The sequence below is a fragment of the Columba livia genome, chromosome 10 (assembly GCF_036013475.1).
Source record: "Columba livia isolate bColLiv1 breed racing homer chromosome 10, bColLiv1.pat.W.v2, whole genome shotgun sequence".
Lineage (NCBI taxonomy): Eukaryota > Metazoa > Chordata > Aves > Columbiformes > Columbidae > Columba > Columba livia.
In genome coordinates, this window is record NC_088611.1 from 5,437,534 (window position 1) to 5,461,119 (window position 23,586).

The 23,586-nt window shown below is 62.0% G+C and overlaps 1 protein-coding gene across 2 annotated transcripts; it reads right to left on the reverse strand.

Moving 5' to 3' along the window:
* Nucleotides 1-129: 129 nt before the first annotated feature.
* SEMA3F (semaphorin 3F) lies at nucleotides 130-22,633 on the reverse strand. 2 transcript variants are annotated; one of them, XM_065075059.1, is made up of 19 exons: nucleotides 22,501-22,633; nucleotides 19,210-19,373; nucleotides 10,739-10,899; nucleotides 10,533-10,595; nucleotides 9,775-9,894; nucleotides 8,300-8,380; nucleotides 6,400-6,493; nucleotides 5,895-6,014; nucleotides 4,271-4,410; nucleotides 4,082-4,196; nucleotides 3,811-3,880; nucleotides 3,553-3,697; nucleotides 3,233-3,455; nucleotides 2,295-2,383; nucleotides 1,963-2,004; nucleotides 1,557-1,714; nucleotides 1,409-1,476; nucleotides 712-845; nucleotides 130-632 (listed from the first exon to the last, which is right to left on the reverse strand). In XM_065075059.1, exons 2-19 carry the CDS (start codon nucleotides 19,319-19,321, stop codon nucleotides 222-224), a joined length of 2,346 nt encoding a protein of 781 aa, XP_064931131.1. In that variant the 5' UTR covers nucleotides 19,322-19,373; nucleotides 22,501-22,633; the 3' UTR covers nucleotides 130-221. The 2 variants fall into 2 exon arrangements, with proteins under 2 accessions (XP_064931131.1, XP_064931132.1); XM_065075060.1 differs by lacking the exon at nucleotides 8,300-8,380.
* Between the last annotated feature and the right edge of the window lie 953 nt (nucleotides 22,634-23,586).

Sequence of the window (23,586 nt, forward strand, 5' to 3'; positions counted from 1 at the left end):
TGGGGCTAGGAGGTGGGGGTTGCACTGCCCCAGTGACGTCGTACAACCTACAAATAAATGCTGTCTCCTGCGGGAGGGGAGAGTGCGTGTGTCTGCATGTGTGTGTGTGCGTGGATGTATATATATATATATATTTATTTATTTATTTATTTATAGATATTTTTAATATTAAAAGGGGGGAAAAATAGAGCACTGTGCTAGCAAAGTCCCTGATGACGGTTTCATGTGTGCCCGTAGGTCTCTGGCTGGTGATTCCGGCGGTTCCGAGGTTTCTTCTGCTCCTGCTGCTCCTTGGCTTTGAGGCCAGCCAGCGGCTGGGTGGGGCTAGCGGCCGTGTGCCGCCAGTAGCCCTGGCAGTACTGGTCCAGGAGTCCCATTTCAGGCTGGGTGAGGAGCTGCAGCAGGTCCTGGTAGCGGGGAGTGGGGGCCCCAGGCAGGCCGGGGGGGGTTTCCACCTGCACCAGCACAGCGTGGACAGCGCGGCTGCTGAGGACGCGGAGCTGCACCTTGGTCACTGTGTGCTTGAAGTTGTTCTCGGTGGCAGTGCATGAGTAGAGGCCGCTGTCGCTGAGCTGGAGGGCACGCAGCAGCAAGCCCTGCTCCGTCCGCAGCACCCGGCCCTCCACCCGCAGCTGTGGGGGGAGAGGTGGCATGGCTCAGTAGCCTGGTCCCTGCCCCCTCCAAGCACCCCATAGCACCCCCCTGCCCTACCTCTTTCCGCCGGTCGCTGTTGTCCTTCTGCAGCAGCCACTTGACGCTGGCCTGGGGCGAGCGGGGCTGGCACTCCAGGAAAGCGGTGCTGCCCTCCACCCCGTACTGCACGGCCTCCACTGCATTCTTGTTAGCTGCAGGGGCAGCCACAGGCAGCCAGGTCACACCTGCAGCTCCATGTCCCCTGCCCCGCTGCCCTCCGGCCCAGCCCACTTGCTCTCCAAGAGAGAGCTTCTGTCCACCTCCAGCCATGGGTACGCTGGCTACCCAGCTACCAAGCAAGTGTGCTCCTCCTCTAGCTAAGCCATCCTTCCAGAAGGGTGTCCATCCTTCCTTCCATCCATCCAAATCTACTCCTCCTCCCCAACATATCCATCTATCCATGTTTCATCCCTAATGTATCCATCTATCCATCCATGCTCATCCTACTCCCTGATGTACCCATCCCTGCTTATGCTCCTCCTTAATGTATCCACTTTCTCATCAATCTATCTATTCTTCCATCCATCCATCCATCCATCCATCCATCCATCCTCACCCTCTTCCGGTATATCCACCCACACAACCATCAACCCACCAGGGCCCCCACCTACCCTCTCCCCCTCTGGCCGCTGCCCACATCCCACATCCTCCTACCCTCAGCACACCCCCCAGTTGCCTCCCAGTGCTGTGAGGCTGTGCCCCACACCTCACCCACCGTTGGAGTTGTAGCCCCGGCACTGGCGGATGGGATTGCCATGCCGCACGTCCTGCCGCCGGCTCCGCCTGTGGTGCGTCAAGGAGGTGAGCAGGGGAGCCTGGGGCCAGGGGGTCCCTCCCCGCTGCCCCCTCCTGGCCCCCCATACCTCTTGGAGGAGGCAGAGTAGCGGGTGCAGGCACTGCCGTCCCAGGCGCAGTACGGGTCCCGTGCCAGGCAGCAGTCAGCACAGGCTTCCCCATAGACGTCACAGCGGTGCAGGGCCAGCTGGGTCACGCCAACAGCCGATGACACGTACAGCTGTTGCTGTTGGGGGACAAAGAGGACAGGGTGAAATGTCATCTCATCCTCTCCCTGTAAGCACCCCCCTAGAATGAGCTGCAGTCTCCTGGTGCTGGGACTGGCTAAAACACCAAAGCCACCCAGGGCCACCGGAGCCAGCTCGTCCTGGGGTGACCCGTGTGCCTCATGCTCGGCTGCGGTGACACTGGGCAGTGCTATGGCCAGGCCCACAATGGGATCCGCCCAGCCCTTTGCCTCGCACCATCACTCACCCTCTTGGAGGAGATGGTCATCGTCTTGACGGGTGCTGGCACCTAGATGGGAGCAGGAGTGGAAGAAATGGAGGGGAGAGCACCTGGCCTGATGCTGCAGCCCTGGGGGGGCAGCCCAGACACCCCCCAGGTAGCTGGGGTGGGGCAGGGCTGGGCAGGGGGAGTTGTGAGGGGCAGGAGAAACAATGCTTGGGGTCCCTCCAGTGCCAGCCAAGGGCTGGTTGGTGCCCCAGGGGGCTGGCTGACATCTCAAGAGGCTGCTTGGTGTCCCAAGGGCCTGGCTAGCTGGCTTGAGGACACTCAGTGAGGGTGGAGGACAGGACAACTCCTACCTTGAACACCTCAATCTCTTCCAGCATGAGCTCTTCCGTCTCCATGTCATCCCGGGGGAGCACGATGACCTTCTGCACGGTGCCTCGATCTGCAAGACACCACAATGCCCAGGCACTCAGTGCCACCCCTGGGCACACGTGCCCTCCCCTCCTGTGAAGGGGGTCCCTTCTTGGGGCTGGGGAGAGGAAGGGCCCCCCAAGCCCACCCCCACCTCTCTCCTGCTGCAGTGGGTGGCTGTGCCTGGGGTGCAGCCCAGGTCACTGCACATGCCTAGGGATTGCCACCACCCAGGGCAGGGTTGAAGCAGCAGCCAGGGATGGGCACTGGGGCAGGGGAAGGACCAGGATGGCTCACAGGGGTCTGGGATGCAGGTTAGAGCAGGGGAAGCACCAGGCCAGGCAATGGTGTCCCCAGGATGGGCACTGGGGCTGGGGAAGGACAGCATGGGAGGCTGGTGCCTCTAGGATGGGCAATTGGGCAGGGGAAGATCGAGGTAAGATGATGGTGGGATTAGGATGGCCAGTGGAAGGAAGCATGAAGCTGGGTTGTAGAGTCTGTAGGATGGGTACCAGGGTCAAGAAAGTATAAGACTGGATGGTGGAGCCCCTGAGGTGAGCACTCAGGCAAGGGGAGGACCAGGCTGGCTGGTGGCATCAGTTGGATGGGAATCATGCTGGACAGCTGGCCCTGCAGACAGGAACCGGGCCAGGCAAAGGACCAAGCTGCGTGGTGGAATCCATGGGATGGGCACTGGGGCAGAGGGAGGACCAGGCTGGAGCCTACAGGAGGGGCAGGGATCTTGGGGTTGGGGTCTCAGCTCTTTGCCCCGCTCCAGTGTGGTGGAGGGCACAGGACTCTGGCCAGCCCTGGTGGTACCCGTGCCCTCCAAGGCCGCGCCGGAGCATGCTGCATTCCCCGCGTTGCGCGGCGTGGGTACCTGTGCCCAGGAAAAGCACCTCATAGCGCCCGTCTGCCGCATCCACCTGGTCGACGGCCACAGTGGTGAAGCGGTAGTTGACGTTGGTGCGGACCACCAGCGGCCGGCGGTGCGCGGGGTAGATAGCGTGGTACATCAGTGGGTGCGCACGCATGAAGTTGATCACTTCATCAGGGTAGTCCTTGGTCGACTTCATGGATGGGGTGAAGGTCCCCCCGGGGCACTGTGATAGAAATGTCACCAGTGCTCAGTGACCTGGTGACAAGGCAGGGGTCTGAGGGTGATGGCTCACCTCCCCACGCGTGCCTGGGGCTACTTACGGTGCCCGGCCGGGGATAGGGCATCTTGCCCGTGTAGGGCATCCACTGGTAGTTGGGTCCCTCCTTATGCGCAAAGGGCCCGTTGAAGACCATGCGGATATCAGCCATGGAGTAGACGCAGACAGCAGAGCCTTTGAAGACTGACCTGGAGGGAAGGACCTGCTGCCACCCTCCAGCTTGGCACCGCAGCATCACTGGGGCCCCCACCCAGCTGGGGATTCCCCTCCGCTGCTCCGTGCCAGGAGACTCAGAACTCACCCCGAAGCAGAGAACACTGCGTAGATAACAGGGTTCTTGGTGTCCTGAGTCTGCTGGATGAAGACATCCTCTTGAGACAGAAAAACAGGGGTGTCACCATGGGGCAGACAGGATACCCCTCACACTCAGGGACACCAAGGCAGGAGGGAGAGCAGCTCCGCGTGGGAGAAGTAAGAGGTGTGGGGCAACAAGGGGGTATGCAGCCCTCCCCAGAGTGCTCCCCAAGCCTGCGGGGGTGCAGAAGGTTCCAGTCCCCCCCTTGCCCACTCACGGAGCTCGTCAAAGTGTGTTTCGATCCCATCGGGTCCGGGCACAGAGCACACAAGCCGAGCCTTCAGGAAGGTGCTCCACTTGTTCACGAGGCAGCAGTGGCCCCCATCGTCATTCTGCAACAGAGATCCCCATGCTGAGCTCTGCCCGCCCCCATGTCTGCCCCCTGCCCAGCCCCGGCTCCACTCACCAGGCAAATGCGCCCAATGCGGGAATAGACCCCAGGGCTCAGCGGAGCATCAGCCGACTTCTCTCGGAAGAAGAAGTAGAGCTTGTCGTCGTTCCTCTCGCTGCTGTCGGGGATGAGCTGGGCACGGACAAAGGCCGGGTCTGGAACAGCACAGCACAGCACTCTCAGTCCCGCGGCACCCTCTGCCCCCCACCACAGTGGGGTGCTGAGCCCCCCTCCTCCAGTAGCGTATCCAGTATGCTTCTGCAGTGCTGCATCCAGCTCTGGAGCCCCCCCCACAGGACAGACATGGACCTGTTGGAGTGGGGCCAGAGGAGCCACAGAAATGATCCAAGGCTGGAACATCTCTGCTGGAAGGACAGGATGAGAGAGTTGGGGTGTTCAGCTGGAGAAGATAAGGCTCCAGGGAGATCTTATTGCTGCCCTTTAGTGCCTAAAAGGAGCTTATAAGGAAGATGGAGACAGGCTTTTCAGCAGGGCCAGTTATGATAGGACAAGGGGTGATGGTTTTAAACTAAAGGAGGGGAGATTCAGGCCAGACATGGAGGAATAAATTTTTTACAATGAGGGTGGTGAAACACTGGCCCAGGTTGCCCAGAGAGGTGGCAGATGCCCCATCCCTGGAGACATCCCAGGTCAAGCTGGACGGGGCTCTGAGCAACCTCATGTGGGTGAAGATGTCTCTGCTCATGGCAGGGGGTTGGACTTGATGAGCTTTGAAGGTCCCTTCCAACCCAAACTGTGCTATGATTCTATGAAAAGCACTGTTGTGGTTGCAGGGTGAGAGCTGGATCTGGAGCAGAGCCGCAAAGGTGGGGTGACGAACCAGGTCTCTGGTGGTCAACAGTGCTCCAGGAGGGGCTCAGAGCATCCCTGGAGTCCCTGGGAGCACCCCTGAGGACCACAGTGTGGAGGGCTCCAGCAGTTCCATGAGCAGGGCGGTGGGAACTGGTCATACCCCCCAGGGAGGAACCACACAACCTAGAAGCTTCTCAGGAAGCTTCTCTCTGCAATCCATCAGGCAGTGCCTAGCCTGCACTGACAGCTCCCCCTCTTCGGGTTACCACCCCGCCGGCTCCCTGGCCCGGCAGGACCAGTCCATCTGCTCTGGCTGTTTACTCAGCTGCTGCCCCGTGGGCAGGGGGGCTCTGGGGGGACAGGATGAGTGTTTGGGGTCACCGATCGCAGGCGACATGGTTGACATCTCAGCCCTGCAGAATCCCACGCACAGACTCTGGCAGAGCCAGTCACGTCTCTCACCAGGTGCCTGCTCCCACTGCCCAGCGAAGCCCCTGGTGTGTCTGTCACTGTGCCCTGCACAGCTATCCCTCTGCTCTTCTGTCTGGATTTCCATCCATCCATCCATCCATCCATCCATCCATCCATCCATCCATCCATCATCTGTTCATCCATCATCTATCCACCCAATCATCCACCCATCAACTGTCAACCATCCATCATCTGACCACCCATTCATCCGTCCATCCATCCCACACCATGACCCATCTGCCTGCCCATGCTGGCTGCTGTCTCTCTCCTGGTAGGATGCAGTATGACATGACAGGTCTCTGGGCTGGAGCTGTGGGCTCCCCAGCGAACCTGGGCCAATGACACCCCAACTCACCATTGAGCCAGCGTGAATTGTACTGGTCTGTCCTCATGGCTGTCTGCTTGCCCATGGTGCGGAAGATGGCTGCGTCCGTGCCCATGAAGTCGATGTAGACGCCAGCATAGAGCTCTTCATCTGCAGAGGGCAGAGATCAGCCGGGGACCCCCACCTAGTCCCATCCATCCACCTTCTCCCACTGCCCTGGGCTCCATCCAAACCCAGCTCTGGCTGGTAGCCACCAGGCAACCAAGAGCCACAGGCTGTGGCCATTCCAGCAAAGTTGGGAGTTTGGTAGTGGTCTGTAACTAGAAGCCCCAACTCTGCTGGGCCAGGTGCCCCAGGACTGGGCACCCCAGGTGCCCCAATGTCTGCAGCTGGAGGGGTGGTAGGGGCAAGAACCCAACTCCTGGGGGGTATGTGGGCAACACAGGAAGATGGTGGGAGCCATTGTCCCATATCATCTGCACGTTCCCTCTGCCCAACGCAGCCAGCGCCAGCCCCAGGGGCCTGCAGAACTCACTTATTAATGCAGAGACAGTGTCTACTTTGGGGTCGTAGGAACATTTCCCCTTGCCCGACTCCAGTTTGTCTGGCTCCAGGTAGAAGATATAATCCTGGAGAAGGAAGCAAATGGAGGAGCTGGTTAGCCGTTCATCCCTCCATCCCTGTGGCACCTTCCAAAGCCTGCCAGGAGAGGCAGCCTCTCCCGGGAGAGAGCCCAGCAGCAAGGACAGATGCAGATGGACTACACCACGGGTTTGCATGTCTCCTGAGAAGCTGAAGCCCCCATGAGCTTCTCCTCCAACGTTGCTGGGTGCTCCTCTGTGCTTTCCACCACCTGGAGACTTGGCTGAGCTGCCAGGCTGAAATGGGTCATCCATCCCCCAGGTCCACTTCTGTGCAAACTTCTCCTTCCAGCCGCCTCTTCTCTCCGTCCAGCCGTGCTGCACATCACCACTTGGTCTGCTCCAGGTCATGCAACTCCAGCACCTTTGGCAGGCAGGGTTTTGCCAGTGACACCACTTGGCACTGCCTGGCACCGCTCAGCACTGCTCGGCTGCCAGACCCTCTGGGCTCCTCTCGCCAGGACCTGTTTTCCAGTGGGTGCCGCCAAAGTGGCATCACGGTGAGATGCTGCACCCGCTCCACGGGATTTGCCCCACGCTGTTACGATCCATCTCCCTGCTGTCGCCTCTGCCTTCCCTATGGCCACTCCCAGCACCATCATGGGAGACCCACGCTGCCTCCAGAGACGCACACAAAACCCTCTGCCAGGGCCAGCTGGGGGCACATCACCTCTCAGCCCAGTGTACAGACCTCCAGAGCGGGGAAAAAGCAGCATCAGTGAAGCACTCGAAAAGAGCCTGGGTGCACAGGGGACATTTAGGCAACCAAATCGGGCTGGTGGAGCTGCCTGCTGGCCCCACAGCCTTTCTCTGATGCAGGCGTGACAGACATGCTGGTGGTCAACCTGCATCGACAGGGGAGTGGGGTCCTGGCAGAGCCCCTGGCCCCAGGAAAGGTAGGAGCAGGTAGGGAGCCAGGATGCTCACCACACACATCTCCCATCACAAGATCTGCTTGTGCCAGCTCCTCCTAGGACACCACAGCCCCAGAGACAGGCATGGCCACGCTCCCACCATCCCCATCACTGTGCCGTGCCACCTGCAATACTGGCGCCATCACAAACACCTATGCCAAGTGCTGCCCCTGGTCCCAAGCAGGGCAAACCCTTTCCATTGACAACCTGGCTCTGCAGTGCAGCCCTGGCCCCGGCCAAACCACGTCACCCTCCCGCCGGGCAACCCAGAAGCCACTGCGGCACTGGTGCCCCATGTGATCCCCGGCCCATGCACCGACCCACGTTAGTCTCAGGGGGAGAGGCTCAGGGGGTAACACTGTCAGGGCAGGCTGGGCACTGGGTGTCCCCAGAAGCTGGGGACACTGTCACCTTCCTGAGCCCGCTTGCCCTCTGGGATGACACCAGCCCCTTCTGGGGCAGGGCGAAGCAGCTGTTCAGCAATTAATTTTATAGACCCTACCAAAACACATCTTTCACATTGCCTTGGCATTCTCCTCTGAACCATCCTGATTCCTGAGGCTTTGCCCAACACATTGCCCCACTTCCAGAGCCAGGCAAAGCCAGTGGTGAGGGAGAGCCACCGTCCCTGACAGTGTCCCCCACAAGGGACCCGTGCACGGCCCAGGAGGAAGGAGTTAGTGAGAGAAGGAGAGTGGAGACGCCAGGCCGGTGGCTGGAGGATGCTGTGCCAAGAGAGAAGATGGTGGGGATGCCCATGGCACAGGGTGCCCAGCCCGGGGGTTGGGAGCATGCCGGTGGGAAGGAGGAGCCCACGGCTCCGGCGTGGCCCAGGGGAGAGGTGGGCACGGCTGCGGCGGGCCCCCAGACCGGTCCCCACCTTGCTTTGTGCTGGTCTTGGGCTGAGGGGGCTGTCGGTGGATCTGCTTTCCCGGCCTCCCGGCTGGCTCGGCGGAAACCCCTGGGGAAAAGGAGCAGGGCAGAGAGTTAGCGCCAGCGGGGGGGGCAAGGACCCCCTGGGCGGGGGAGGCAGGGGATCCCAAGAGCTGGGGTGGTGAGTGCCATGTGGCAGCAGAGCCACAGCTCCCTCTCGGGGTGCTGGTGGGGTCCCTGGATGCTGCAAGCTGGGCTCCAGCAGGAGGGTCTCCAGGAAGGATCCTGCCATCTCCAACAGAACTGGGGTGCCCTGGCACAGGGCAGGAGGGGTGGCAGAGGCGGCTGTCAGAAGCCAGCCAGGTTGCACTCATGACCAGGGAGACAATGCTGGCACCTGCCACCCAGCTGACAGTGCCCCATGCAGAGAAGCAAGGCCCTGGTGCTGAGCCATGACACCACTGGTGACCTGGTCCTGGTGACCATGACACTGGTCCTGGTGACCCCCAGTCCCTGCCACACTGCCACTGGTTCCACCAGAGGGGACACACAATGCTGTCCCCAGTTGCATGGGCATCCCTAGTTCTCCTCAAATGCTGCCACTTCCCAGGCTAGTCCCGGTCTGGTGTCAATCCTGTCCTAGTCCAGTCCAAATACAGTCCTAGTCCAGTCCAGTCCCAATTTGGTCCCAATCCAGAGTGGCCTGAGCAGCATCCACCTCTCTTGGTGCCTGTGCTGGGCTTGGGGAGCACTGGGGCAGACATCCGTCCTCCACATCCAGCATCGTGCTCCTCCCTCAGCTGGGGCTGATGGTGCCCAGCTCAGTCCAGCCACGGGAGAGGACGCAGCCCAGGACCTGCCACCCCGGCACGGAGGGGACGGACACCTTGCAGGGCTCCAGGCCCCTGGGACACCTGTGCTGCTACTTGCAGAGATCAGCTCCTTCCGAGGGCCATCCGAAAAGCTCTTCTCCGTCTGCCACACATCTAGCCTGGTGACGTGCAGCTTCCACGCTGCCCTCGCTGCACCTCACAGTCCTCAGGGCCAGGTGACATCCTTCCATCCAGGGACAATCCCAGCACAGCAGCACATGCCAGCATGGCCTCTGCCATCGTTCTCCCTGTGCTGGTGCAGTGTCCGGTATACTCCGCATCCATGGTGGGGGGCTTGGTGGCCGGCGATGGGTGGGCGGGCAGCTAGAGGTGGGCATATCCCTCACCCCGGTAGAGATCCGGTGGCGGCTGGGGCTGGCGGGGCAGGAGGGCACGTCGTGTGGAACTGGTGTCGCGGTGCAGCCAGGGTAGCTGGGTTCCAGTGTGAAGAGAAGCCCATGGTCTGTGGAGATGGCTTGGCCCCGCTCAGCAGCGTAGAACTGTTAGCCACACTGCCCCCCCGCACCCCGCTGCAGCCCCACAGCGGCTGCGCCAGCACCGCTGAGCTGGGCAGTGGCTCACTGTCCCCTCCGTCCCTCCCACCTCTCACCTGGGCTTTGCGCCCACGGTTGACAAAGGTGCAGATGGGGTTGTAGGCGCCAGTGCCACAAACGTAGAGGTGGGTCCGGTTCCAGGGCTGGATCAGACGGATGAAGTTGCCGCACTCCCCCTGGGAAGAAGAGGAGGGGGGTGACAACCACAGCAAGAGGACAGGGCACCCCTCTTCCCACCACCTGTTAGCATCCATGCTGAGGTAGGCACCATGGGGTCCAGCCCCACGGCACACGGTGGGAGTTGGGGAACGGAGAAAGCAGGGCGAGGAGCCAGGAAGGTGGAAGCCTGACACAGGGCATGGGCTGGCATGAGACATGGCATGGGGGTGGGGTTTGGCCATGGGTTGGAGTGGTCATGGGTTGGTATGGGCCATGGGGTGGCATGGGTCAAGGGGTAGCATCGGACTTGGGATGGCATGGCCATGGTTTGGCAAGGGTCATAGGAGGGGCTGGCATGGACCATGGGCTGGCACACTGAAGGGCTCAGCGCTGGCCAGTGGGAGAAAGCAGCATGGGGACCTTGGCCTCCTGCTCGCCCACAAAGCTCTCCAGGACCTGCATGTTTGGGACAGAGAGGGTGGCAGGACACAGCGACACCTCAGAGTGCCACCCCATCCCGGATGGCTGCACATGCTGCTACAGGGGACCCAGGGGTGGCTTCTCCAGGGTATGACACAAGGACATGAATCCCTCCCCAGTGCTGGTCACCAACCCACTCGCTGCTACCAGAAGGGGGTTTGTGGTGGCCACTCACATTGCTGTTCTTGCCCGACAGGATGCACTCCTCGATCCTCTGCTGGGACGCAGGCCAGTGGATCTGTGGAGACACCAGCCCACGGTTCCCTGCCTGGCCCCAATTCTGCCCCACCAGCACCAGCGATGCCCATCGAGCCCTTGGCCCAGCATCCAAAATGCACCTGTTTGCCCCCCTTCCACCCATGCCCTGTGATGGCAGCTTACGATGAGGGGCTCGCGGTTGATGTCGTGGAGGTCCAGCGAGAGGACGTAATCCTTGCTGCCCACATACATGCGGTCGTGGTCCTCGTCCTTCAGCAGGATGCGGTAGTCGCTAGAGTTGAGGAGGAAGTTGAAGAAGTGTGCTGTGCCCGTCACCTTTAGCTCTGCGGGGGGAAAGGGGCACATGTCAGCATTCCAGGGACCCTCAGCTTCCCCACTGCCACGCCTGCCCCCAAGTCCAAGTCTGGTCCTGAATGGAGGATGTCCTGTGAGAGGAGGCGCCCACCTTCCAGCCCCCAAATTCCCCTCCATGAGCACCATGATGCTGCCTCCTCTACATGGGACATGGGACAATGACAGAGATGCTCACAGCCAGTCGGGACAACCAAGGGTGGCCAGGGGAGGGGCAGCAGGAGACCCAGCATCCCACAGCATGGAGTGGAGCTCATGAGATGAGACAGGAAGGGCGGTGCTCCCTGGAGCCCCAGCCAAGTGCCCAGCTCCCAAAATCTTCTGCATCATTCCTCTCCAGCTGTACGTTCCCACGTCCCAAACAGGCCACTGGTTTCTCAAATGGGGGAGTTGGGACCCTAAGGAGCAGGCATCCCAAGGAATGGGAGGGGACAAGCCTCTCCCCCACCCCGTGCACCCCATCCCCCCCTTGGGAAGTTATTTTTAGCCTGAGTGTGGGAGCAACGAGTGAAAGAGGATAATGAGGGTCATGAATATTCACAAGTGCAATGAGGCAGCCAGATGGAAGGCAGAAGTGCTGCAGATGATGTGGGCCGGTGCCAAGGACCACGTGGCAGGGGCCAGGACACGAGCGAGACAGAAGACCCTACCCCATGGGACACCATCTGCCCTGGATGTCACCTCCTTTGGAGGTGTCAACCCTTTGGATGCCACCAGAAGCCATGAAATGCCACTCCTATGGGGTGTCAGCTTTCCCATATGCCACCCCCTTTGGAGATGTCACTCCATTTGGATACCAACCCCACAGGACACTGTTCCCATGGGCATCCCCACGACGGAGATTTTGTCCCTCCAGGCAGGAACATGCTCTGTGCAGATGCTGGATGCTGGGGGCAGCCCCTGGGGATCCCCCTTACTGGGTGGGAGCGGAGCAGGGTCCTGCAGGTCAGTAGCGGGCAGGAGGACTTCAGCCTCCAAGCGGAGCTGGGCAGGGCTCCAACAGGCAGCTCAGCACATCTCCCTGACCTCCTGCCTCTCAGACCCATGTGGGGCTGACAATGTCCCATGGGTGTCCCCAGGGTCCTATGCTGGGCACATCAGGGATGCAGGGGTCTGCCCTCTTTGGGGAGCAGGAGGGACGGGGGGAATGTGCCCTGCACCTTGGCACCCCAGTGATGCTAAGAACCCCCTCGCACAGCCCTGCGGACCCCTTGCTTGGCATCCTGGAGGTGGGCTGGGGGCACCTCCCATTGCTTGCGGGGAAGCGGAGTCTCCATGGGAGCCCACATCAAGGGAGCAAAGGGGTGCCTGGGCACAGCCACTGGTGTCACTGGGAGGACCCGCTCTGTGCCCTGGCTGGCAGCAGTGATCCCCGATGCCCAGCCCATGGCGGGGCACCTGCAGCCCCCCAGCACCACTCAGCGTGGCGGTGAGGCCAGCACATGCCAGGCACTGTGGGGAGGGAACCTGCTGGGACACACTGTGGGAAACGGTGTAATGGGATGGGACATCCACCTTCCAGGGGTCCAGACCTCCCCACCAATGCTGGCTGGATGGGGCAAGCATGGTGGGAATGTGGAGGGGCTGGCAGTTTAGGTTGTGGGTGCAGGGGTGTCCCCACTGTGGCAGAGGTGAGGTGACACAGTGAAAGGCATGGGGGACCGAGGGGGGCCCAGCCACCCACCCCACGGCACACTCCTCTTGCCTGACCCATCTGGGCTCCAGATGCTCCCTGTTGTCAGCAGGGGCTCGCCTGCCACCTGTGGTATCCCCTGCCTGTCCCACAGTGTTCCCTGGGGAGCTGGGGAGCCAGGAAAGGGCAGGGCAGCTCTGGCAGCGGGTGATGCAGGCAGAGCAGGACAGGGTGTTCCCAGCACTGGGGACCCACTGCCAGCACCACACGCCCATCCATACCACTGGGGGCAGAGATGATCCCGGCATAGGGATGGCAGTTAAACCAGGCAGGACCTGCGCTGGGACAGCCCCACTCTGCCACTGCTGCCTGGCCTGGGGGTCCTGTGTCCGCCCTCCCAGGGGACACGCTCCCATCTTTGGTCTCCCCTCCCAGCTGGGACCGTGGGGCTGAGTTGAGCAGCACCAAGACACTGGCAGTGGAGGCTCTGACACCAGCAACAGTCCCAAATATCCCACATACATCAGGATGAGCGGCCCCAGGGATCAGCAGGGGACAGGGACAGCAGCACAAAGGGCCCCGGCCCCTCACTGGGGCCCTCATTCAGCCCCCTATGCCCCAGTGATCAGAGGGGGCACCCCTAAAGCGGGGCGGGGACGGACCCGCTGCCCCGTGACGCCCTCTCCAAAGGGGATGGAGGGGCGGGTGAGCCCCTGCCCCAACCTCTGACCTCCCAAACAGTCACCCCTCACTGCCCTCCCCACCTAATTCCCCAATGCTGTGCCCCCAAACCTGCCCCCAGCAGCTGCGGGGTGTCCCGGGGATAGAGAATCTGACTCGTTAGCAGATGCGCCCAGATGAGCCTATTCCCTCCTGCATCCCTGCTGCCAACCCCAGCACCGCAGACCTTCCACGGCTGGCCGGGAGCCTAATCCCATTTTAATTGCCCAGCACTGGAGCCGGGAGCTGCCCGGCATCACAGCCAGGGTGGCCTCTCTGGGGACTGTCCCCTTGCAATCATCCCATGGAGCCCCCACTGATTCCCCCCGGGACTTGCCTTTCCAGCATCATTTGGTGGCCTCAGGTGTTGAGACTTAATTATCCGGCACCCTCAAGCGATGCCGGAGGCCAGGAACCTGTCAGACCCTCGGCCGGCAACCCAGGGCCATGCTCAGCTCTGCCAGACTACCTGCTCTGCAAAGCCAAATTCTTCCCATAATGCCAAATTCAGGCTGAATTCACAGTTCCGGCAGCTGCCCACACCTCCACCGGTGCTGAATGCCACCCCCGTCCCCATCAGGCAGGGATGAGCAGTCCCCATCTATCGCCCATGAGCGCGCAGACCAGCGCTGATCTCCAAAGCAAGGGTGAGATTTTGGGGGACCCAATAAAACCAAGCATCTCAGGGTGCTGCTCACCCCACCTGAGCTCTCCAGATGCCCCTGATCTCCCCAAACATCAGCAGGGTGCTGGCACAAAGGGTTAATGCCATTAGGACCTGAGTCGGTCACCTCCCCAGGTGCACCAGCACTGCACTCCCCCAAAAGCAATTACAGGCGCTCTCACCAAATTAGTTTCTAATTATGGGCTTGTAGCGCATTCAACATAATTAGCATGTAAATTACACGGCGTGTTTATATTCAATAACCGCTCTCCCCCCGGCTGGCAGCGGCAGCGCCTTTTGGGAGCCCTTTCTGTCCACGGGGGCAAATGAATTCACTCCACATGCCGATGGAGAAGCCCAGCACAGATCCCAGGGAGCCTGGCCCAGCAGGGATAAATCCCAGCTCCAGCCCAGAGCGTTTCATCCCACACCAATCCAAAGCTCAACCTAAATTTTGGAGACGTTCCTCCCCAATTTTTTTCCCTACTTGAAATGTGGGAGGCAGGTTTTTGGGTACTGGGTGCAGAGAAGGGCTGGGGAGCGATGCTGAGAAAGGGATGGGGGGCTGAATACGACCCCTCGCGTGTTTAAAGCATTTGTTGTTATTGGGGCTGATCAAAGCGCTGGGTGGGTTGCCCGATAAAAGCAGAATTGCTTATTTGTTTGAGCGTCACTCCACTACCCCTTGATGGGTTATTTATGATGTAATTAAGCTAATTACATGTAATAAGAGAGTTTCCGTGGCCCCCAGCCAAGCTCTTTTCCCATTTAACCGATTCACAGGTGGGAGGAAACCGAAGCTGCCTTGCTGGGGCTATGAAGATGAAATGGCTCTGGCTCCTGATCGCTGCCTTCCACCCCCGACCGTCTCCAGCCCCGCTTGGGGAGCATCGCCCCGGCACTCACCCCGCCAGCCCCCGCAGCAGGGGACAGGTGTCACCAACACGTGGGTCAAATCCCTTGGGATAAAAGCGGGGCCGGCTGGGTGCTTCCCCCATCGGCCATCACTGCCCGGCCGGTTGGGCGCAGGCCAGAAAGACAAAACAAAAAAGAAAAAGGGAAAAAAAAAGAAAACCACATTTTTTCAGCCAAAACCGCTGATTCATCCCCCAGCGAGCCTGCCCGAAGCACTCGTGGGGGGACGTGGCCCAGAGAGCCTCGCTGGCAGGGGGACTCTGTCCCCACCGAGCATCACTCAGCAGCAGTGACCCCGGTCTCCAGGGGGGATCTGGTCCAGGGGATGCTCCGGCAGCAAGAAAACCCCCTCAGGAAGGAGACTGGCTTCAGAAAAACACTTCAATCCCTGCAAGAGCAAAGGGCTGAGCTGAGGGGTCCCCACTCACCATTTTAGGGCTTTTTAAAAAATGTTTTTTACATTATTTTCTTCTGCAGCCCCCGAGAACAGGGCAAGGTGCTGGGTGGGAAGACGGCTGCTGTTCCAGGCCCCGGGAAAGGGAGCGGCTGGGGGGGCTCCAGGCAGGGACACACACACACACCAGGACCCCAAGAAGGGCCACGCTGGCTGCTCTGCTCCAGAAGGAGCAGTGTTAATTTGAGGGATAACAAGCTTATTAGGTACCAGCTTGGGGGTGGAGGGGCTGAAATCACACGGGGGCTTTTTTGAGGCGGGTTTAAGGAGCTTATGGAGCTTCACAGCCGGAGCCTTGGGGGCTCAGCCCCAGTGGCAGCCGGTCCCAGCGGGTGGGGGGGCCCTGCAGCAGCCCCCCACTGCCCCAGCCAGGGAAATCCTCTTAGGGGTTGCAGGGCTCAGTCCCACGTCCCTGTCCCCCAGGGCATGGCAGAGGGGGCTGTGCCATGTTCCCTCCTTCAAGGGCTCCAAGGAGCAGCATGGGGATCTGGCACGTGCCCAACCTGTGCCAGGGTGGGGACCAATGATGCCAACCCTCCCAGCTTGTCCCCAGGGCTGGCTGTCCCCAAGCCCTTGGTCCTTCCTGCACATTCCCCCTGTGTCCCCCCATGTTTATTCCAGCCCGCTGTCACCAAGCGGTGCCCACAGCTGCAGCAGCTTAGGAGGGCGCCGGGCGGCCCCTGGGGACATGTCCCCCTTGCCGGGCTCCTCTCCAGCCGTCTGCCACCCTCAGCCCCAGATCAAGCGTGCTGATGTCCTCCGGCCGCCAGCCAAGATGCCAGCAGGTCGGGAGGGGAAACTGAGGCAAGAGGTGAGGAGGAGCACAGTCACACAGAGGGCTGGCAGTAGCGTCAAGAGGAGTTTCCACCACTTGATTTGTTCTTTTTAAAGTGATTTTTCCCCCCACACAGGAACTGCACTGCCTCTCACCCAGCCCCTCCCAGCCAGGGCTGCCCCCCGGCTGGACCTTTGCCGCAGCGTTTCCGAGAGGTGCCGGTACGGCTGTTCCCGTCGCCGTGGGGGGGGAGCGGCTCCCCCTTTGAAGCCCCACGGCGAGCCCTGACCCTGAGGGCTTCCCGCGACCACGCGGGGCGAGAGCCCACCCTTCCTTCCCGCACGCTTTTCCCACGCTGGACAAGAAGCAGGACACGGAGGGATGAATCACCATCATCATCATCACCTCCTGCATCATTGCGGGGAAAGCACGGACCTCTCTGGTGCAGGAGCTCCCAGCCCAGAGGAAGGCCCGGAGAAGAGGGGGCCGCAGGATGTGCACGGGAGAGGGGGGGAATTGTCAGCAAGAAGATTATTTAAAATATCCACCCTATTTCTGGCCAGCACCGGGGCTGGGATCTGGGAAGAGCTGTTGGCAATAGGGAGCCATGCCGGAGCCGCTCCCAGCACTGTTCTTTCCGTGCCGGTCACCTTCCTCCCGCGGACACACGGACAGGAAAGCCTTGAGAGGGAGGACAGACAGACAGGGACCACAGTGGTCACGAGATGGGGAGAGTACCACAGAGTGACCCTGCCCAGCCCCTGCACTGTTGTGAAGGAGCTTGGCTCCAGTTCCCTTCCTATTGCTTCGTTATTATATATCTATATATATACATATATATTTTAAAAGCACCCGAAGACGAAGAGGTTCCATAGAGGATGACGCAGGCCCCGGAGAGCTGCGACAAACCTCCGGCGCGCGATAACAACCAAAGGCAAACAAACCCAGAGACGTTCCCAGGGCTGGCGGGGCTCCAGGCAGCGCGGCCGAGGCGAGGCGCCGGGGGGACACGGCAGCTCCCGCCGGCGGGACACGGCAGCTCCCGCCGGCAAGCTCCTTCCCCAGCACCTTGCTGGGCACCAGGGCATGGTGACAGCCACCTTGGTCCCACCAGGCAGCGCCTCAGCCAGGGGATGTTGGTGGCAGGGACCTGAACTCCGACCCCTGCAGCAACTCAGCAGCCCCCTGCGCTACCGCGGCTGTGTCCCTGCTGGCAGAGCCCAGCCCAACTCATCACACCATCGTCCCACAACCCAGGTCCCATCACGCCCAGCCCCGCCACCCACTCAGCCACCCCAGGGGACTTGGAGCTGGGGATTTCGGCACCAGCCCCAGTTTCCCAAGCAAGAGAAGGGGCTGCACTGGCTGGGACATGCCACTGCCACCCCACATCTTGTGGCACTGCAGCTTCGGGAAGGATGAGTGCACGTTATTGACTCGGTGAAGCCACGTACCGGCAGCTCGGCATGTCGCACCCCAAGGAGGACCCTGAGCTAATCCTCCACTGTCACTGCAAAAGCATGGCCGGGGAAGGGGTGAGCAACATCCCTTCCCAGTCCTGGTGTGCTCAGATCCAACACACTGCTAGCACTTCTCCCTATGCAAGTGGGAACTGGCCCATCTCCCACCATGAATCCAACCCCTGGGAAGAAGGAACCCTGCCAGACCCCTCAGGACATCACTGCCCTGGCACAAGAGGGAAGGACCGGAGATCCAAACAGGGGCACTCGGGTGACATCCCCTGGGCAAGGTCAGGGACATCCATTCAACCCATCCGGGGCCAAAAACCAATCCCAAACTAGCCCCCACCCTCCGGCACAGCATGCCCAGCCACGCTTATCCAGAATTAATCCTGCTCCCCAGGCATGCTGGTGGCTGCAGGATGGTGACAGGCATTAACACACACCTCGCCAGGGCGGCAGGCGCCGGGTCCAGCCACGGCTTTGCCAGAGCCTGCCCTCACCACAGTGGCGAGGAAGAGATGCTCCAAGCTGAGGTGAGGGACACAGCCCTGGGCAGGAAACAGCAGCGGCCAAAGTGCCCCGGCAGCCCCCAAAAACCCCCCAAAACCACCTTTGGAAGTGGAAAGCAGTGCCTGCCAAACAGGGAGGAACTGTTCACTCCTTTCCAGCCTGGACTTGTCCCCAGCCTCTTCATACCAGCCATTTTTCTGCTGAGACCAGCCTTTAACACCAGTGTCTTGCTCTGCCTGTGCTGTGTTTGCTGTCAGCACCCCCAGCCCCTCCCGCTGGGCCAGACCGGAGCTGCCGTGCTCCCCAACAGCTCTGCCACCACAGCCCAGGCTCACCGGTTCATACACAACCGGAGGGCAAAGGCAGGGCAGGGGCACAGGCAGCACAGCCCCGGCTCACCTCCCCCGGGACCCCAATGGGAGGCAGACATGAGGCTCCATGTGCCTGTCACCCTCCTGACACGTGTCCTCAGGCTGGGATGCATCCAAGCGGGCAGCCAGCTCCCACAGAGGCCAGGGTGATGGCGGCACCAAACACACCATGTCAGCGGGGGCAATTTGTGCTCCACTCCTCCAGGTTTGCAAGCCCAAGCCCTCATCACTCCCCATCCTGCCCTCTCTCAGCATCCCCCTTGGCAGGAACTCAGGACCAACCCGTCTGCCAACATGCACCCTAGAGCTGATGCTGGGATCCCCTCCTGGCTCACAGAGGGGACTGGGTGGTCATGCAACCCCAGTACCAAAGGGTTAAGCTGCTTCCAACCCCACCCACCATCCTCCCCTCCTGCCAGCTCTCAGGCGTTAATACCAGCTCGGGGGTTGGGGTGGCATCAAGCTGCTGTCTGGTCTCGGGGCGCTGCCGGGGGGGCTCCCCACACCTCAGCACCCAGCTCTGCCAGATGAAGAGAGCCGCCCACCCAGAAGCAGAAGTGTACTGGGGGGACTGGGCAGGCTACCAGCCCCCAGGACTGAGAGAGGGGGGCAGACTGGGAGCTCAGCCATGTCAGCATGCAGATCCCCATGGAGATTTCTGGAAGTGCTGACACCCCCCAAGTGAGGAGGAGGACCAGCCTGGACCAGGGTGCTGCTGGTCTCCTCCATCCAGCTGGGGTCCCACCCCATCCCCAACAGCCGCTGCTTGGCTCTTACCTTTGAAGGAGAGCTGGACCCTGGGGGTGGCAACGCTGTGGTCCTTGGCGTGGGCCGCCCGCCAGCCCAGAGTGAGCAGGGTGGCCCAGAGGAGGACGCCGACCACGGGCATGGTGGGGACGCGCCTGGGTGCCGAGGTCAAGGGGAGTCCAGGGGGGCTGAGCCTGCCGAAGAGGGTACAGGGAGGAGGGACGTCAGTTTGCTGCACCTACCACCCCCATGGTGGGGTTCCAAAGCGCCCCCCTCCCCCCCCATCTCCCCATCCTGCTCTTCATCACCTGCCGGCACACTGCATCCCCCAGGGAGGGCCAGGAGCCAGCCCTGGGGAGGGCTCAGCTGAACCCCACTTTGCAGGCTGGGCGGGTGGAGGGCAGGAATTGGGGGGCGCAGCCTCACCTCCTTGGGTGCCAAGCCAAGCGCACAGGGCGAGGTGAGTGTGGCAGCAAGCACTGCTGCAGCGTGTGCCTCCACACAAGCCAGCAAGCCTTGCCCAGGTGAGGAGCATCCCTCCTCACCCCCCCAGCCTGCAGCATCCCCACCCCACCAGGCTGGCTCCCCCCACCCCAGCACCCAGAGGGGTCCCATACCCAGCCCTCTCCCACTACCCCCACCCCTTCTCCCAGCCCCCAGCAAAGCCACAGCAAGCAGAGCCGGGATCAAATCTTTCCAACATGAAGGAAATCTGGACTTCATTATTCCAAGAACGTACAAAAAAAAAGAGGGGGGGTGGGGGGGGATTTTTTTTTTTTTTTCATAAATAAAAGAGAAAGAAAAAGAAGCAAAAAAAAAAGCCCTGCCTGTGTGCCAGGCAGCTGGACTCCCTGGGGCTCCAGCACTGAGCGGAGTCCGCCAAGCTGCCTCCAGCAAGCCACACACGCACCCCGGCTCAGCACCCTGCACGGCACGTGGTGCCCCCCGCGTGCCCCACTGCCCCTCCCAGAGAGGAACCGTCCCCTCGGGCCCAAGTCCCCCTCCCAAGGCAGCACCCTCCCAGGGGGCTCCAGAGGAGGATCACGGCAGGGTTTGGGAGGATGCCCTCAGTGGGAAGCCCCTTTCGTCCCCAGGGAGCTGCACGCCCGGGGTGGGATGTGCTGTGGTACCCAGCTGGGCTGGGGCAAACAGGGAGTGCCCGGCCAGCCCAGCCACAGGGGCTCTGCACCGCAGAGATGGGCGCTGCCTGCCAGCACGCTGTGCTGGGGCGTCCCCACTGTGCCACCCCACGGAGACATGCCCTCCACAGCTCTGCCAGCTGCCACCACACAGCCCCACAAGGGACAGGCACACACAAGGGTGCCGGATGGATGGCTAGGAACCCTTTGGGGCACCCTGGGAGAGGGATGCTGAACTGCAGGGGGGGTGATCCTACACCCCAGGGCTCTGCCTGCAGCCCACCTGGGTGGTCTGTCTGGCCCCTCCCCAGGAGCACAGCACCCACAACGCCGGCCCCAGCCCCGAGCGGGACAAGAGCAGCGGCACCGTCACCGGCAGGCAGGCGCCAACGCGGCCCCCCCAGCGGCACGCTTCCTCGAGTGGCGGGGCAAGACCCAGAGCACCGCGGCACCACTGCTCCCCAGGGCTCAATATTTTTTTCCTCACTCTTGCCTTTGGAGTCAGTAAATGTTTCGATTTGCTCCTCTCCCCCAGTGTACACCCAGCTCTGCTCCATTGTACTGGCATTCGGTCCCCTTCTAGGCTGGCCCCCCTATTCTCCCACCCATTCCCAGGCTCTGCCCTTCCCATTAGCGCCAGGCTGGGACAGCCAGAGCCCCCAATTCCTCCGCCAGCCAAAACTCCAGTTGGTTGCAGTTAAACACCACCCCCCCCATCCAAACTTCCCCCCCCTCTCCCCAGCAGCTTTAGGAAATAATTCTGGCAAATCCCACTATTGCATTTGGATGGAGCGGCGTACGCGTCAGAGACAGGGAGCGAGATGGCAAACAAAGGAAAAGAGGGAGAGGAGGGGAGCGCAGCGAGTGCAGGGCGAGGAGTGGGGAAAGAGCCGGCGGCGAGCGGCGGGCACCCAGGCCCAGCCGGGAGAGGCAAATTCCAAGGAAGCAAAAAGGGGAAACGGCCCATTGGCGTGCACCTTGGCCGGGAAATCTCCATTTCCAGGGTCATCTGCGCTCCAGGGAAACTGGAAACTCCAGGGGAGAGCAGCCACATTCCTCCCCACCAGCACTCGGCTGGCTGGGGTTGGTTTTTTTTTTTTTGGCAATTAAAGTTTGGCCATCGCTGGTGCTGCCGCAGGAAGATGAAAATCCCGCTCAGCTTTATGCCCCCTCCCCAGGCCAGTCAACCAAGTGCCACCGAGCTGGAGCAATTAGGGAAAGGTTTTCTCAGCTGGAACAGAGACTTCTTTGGGGGACTGAGACCCCAGCACGGATGGGGCACTTCAGGGGGGCTCAGAGCTAATGCTGCCCATACACCTGGTCCCAGTGGCCTCAGGAGTGAGCCTAACGAGCAGGAACGTTTTAGGAGGGAAAAGAAATACAGGCAGGATGGGCAGTGGGAGGGGAGCCTGCCCCACTCCTCAGCCACGATGCCCGAATGCGCAATGCCACGGGCAGGAAGGGAAAAAAAAATTAAAATAAAAAGGAAAAAAGAAATAATAATGTTAATTGTCTGACGCTACCACTCGCACCACGGGAATAACTTTGCACAACTTTGCACCTCTGGCATGCCTGGCCTGTCCCCAGGGAGAGCCCTCTGTCCCCTGCTCTCCGGCCCCGGGCGCTGCTCTGTCCCCGGACCCCCAACCCTGCTGGGGTTCGGGGTTGCACCGGGGCAGGCGGCCCCACCGAGGCGGGCTTCGGCTGTCTGCTCCACGGTGCTGGGGGTCTCTGTTGTGTCCCCCCAGCACCCCCTCCTTGGGCACCCACCCGCCGCCGAGCCCTGCAGCAGCTCCCCTTACTCCGGAGCTCCCTCCCAGCCCCCGTCCCTGTCTGCACCCTGCCCCCGGGGACAGCCTCCCCGCCCCGAGCGGGAGCGGGTCGCGCCTGCCCAGCCACGGGCTCCCGGGGGTGAGGGCACCGGCAGGGACCCCCCACGCCGGTATCTTCCCTCTGCGAGGCGGCGGGGGACGAGCTGCAAAGCATCACGTGTCGCTGCCAGCGCGGGACGGGGGTCCCGGCACCGGACCGCAGGCACCGGCACCCTCACTCTCCGCCCCACCTGCCCGTTTCACCGGCAAGTTGCAGCGAGACACACACACACGAGTTCCGAGCGGCGGAAAGTTTTCTAGGGGCGCCCCCCGCACCGGGCCCCCGCTCCGCCGCCCGCCCCTGCTCTTACCTCTGTGCAGGTCCCGGCGGCGGCGGCTGAGGAGGGGGTGGAGGGCGGGGGGGGCTCCGCGCCGCGCCGATCACCCGCAGCCCCCCGCCATCTCGCGGCCGCGACTGCCGCCGCGGCCCCGGCCCGTGGAGCGGCGGCGGGGCGGGGCGGGGAGGGGCGGGGCGGGGCGCGGGGCGGGGCGGGGCGGTGGCCCGGCCCCAGCTGAGCGCCGCAGCCCGTGCGCTCGCCGCGGGTGTTCATTTGCATAGCCACGCCTTCCACCCCCAGCCCCGCCCATCGCCCGGAGCCGAGGGTTCGAGCCCCGCCGCCGCCCCGGCCACTCACCTCTGGCACTCCAGCCTTTTGTTGTTTCGTGCCGACGGCGTCCTGCCGTGCGAGGCCTCGGGCGGCTCGGTTGGCCTCCGATGCCCAGCACCCTCTCGTCGGCCCTGGCAAGGAAGCGAATAAATATGCGCCGTCCCTCCTTTGTCTGCCGAGGCGGGCGACGGGGGGCGGCCCGGGGCGGTGGGAGGCAGCGGAGAGCCGAGCTCGGGCGAGCCAGCAGCTTTGTGAGAGCTCCGGCTCCGACAAACCTCCTCCCACACACGGCAACTTCTTGGGCAGGGAGCGAGGCTCCTTCACCCGGTCCCAGCTCGCTCCTTCTGCCATCCCCTCCCTGGTTACACCCCCGGGTGACCCCCAGCCCACAGCCCAGGGGAGACAGGTGATCCCTGCCTTGCTAAGGGCCCCTGGCATCCCGCTGGGCTCTGGGGCATCCCTCCCCAGAACCATTCCCCATGCATATCCCTGTCTCAAGACCTGCTGGCCCCTGCCCAGCACTGGTCCCTCAGCATCACCCTGCTCCAGGATCTGCTGCCCCTGGGTGATACCTGACCAATACCAGTCCCCCTGCACAGCATGGCCCAAGGCAGGGACGGGCAGGTGCCATGTGGCTGAGCCCTGTAGCTCTGCCCTGGTCCTTGCTAGCCCAAGCTGGGCACCATGGAGCCCTTCAGACATCAGGCACTTGCCTCAGCTCCCCTGCTCTGCTTCTGCCAGGCTGGGACCTCTGCAGTGCTGCCTGCAAAGGCGGGAGCTGCCTCCTCC

Excerpts from the sequence above, each read along its gene's own strand:
- SEMA3F (XM_065075059.1), bottom strand. The coding sequence starts at position 19,321 with ATGCCCGTGGTCGGCGTCCTCCTCTGGGCCACCCTGCTCACTCTGGGC. Across the intron at positions 10,596-10,738 it reads TCAACCGCGAGCCCCTCATC|ATCCACTGGCCTGCGTCCCA; the intron begins GTAAGCTGCCAT and ends GTGTCTCCACAG. Across the intron at positions 1,715-1,962 it reads TGACCATCTCCTCCAAGAGG|CAACAGCTGTACGTGTCATC; the intron begins GTGAGTGATGGT and ends GTCCCCCAACAG.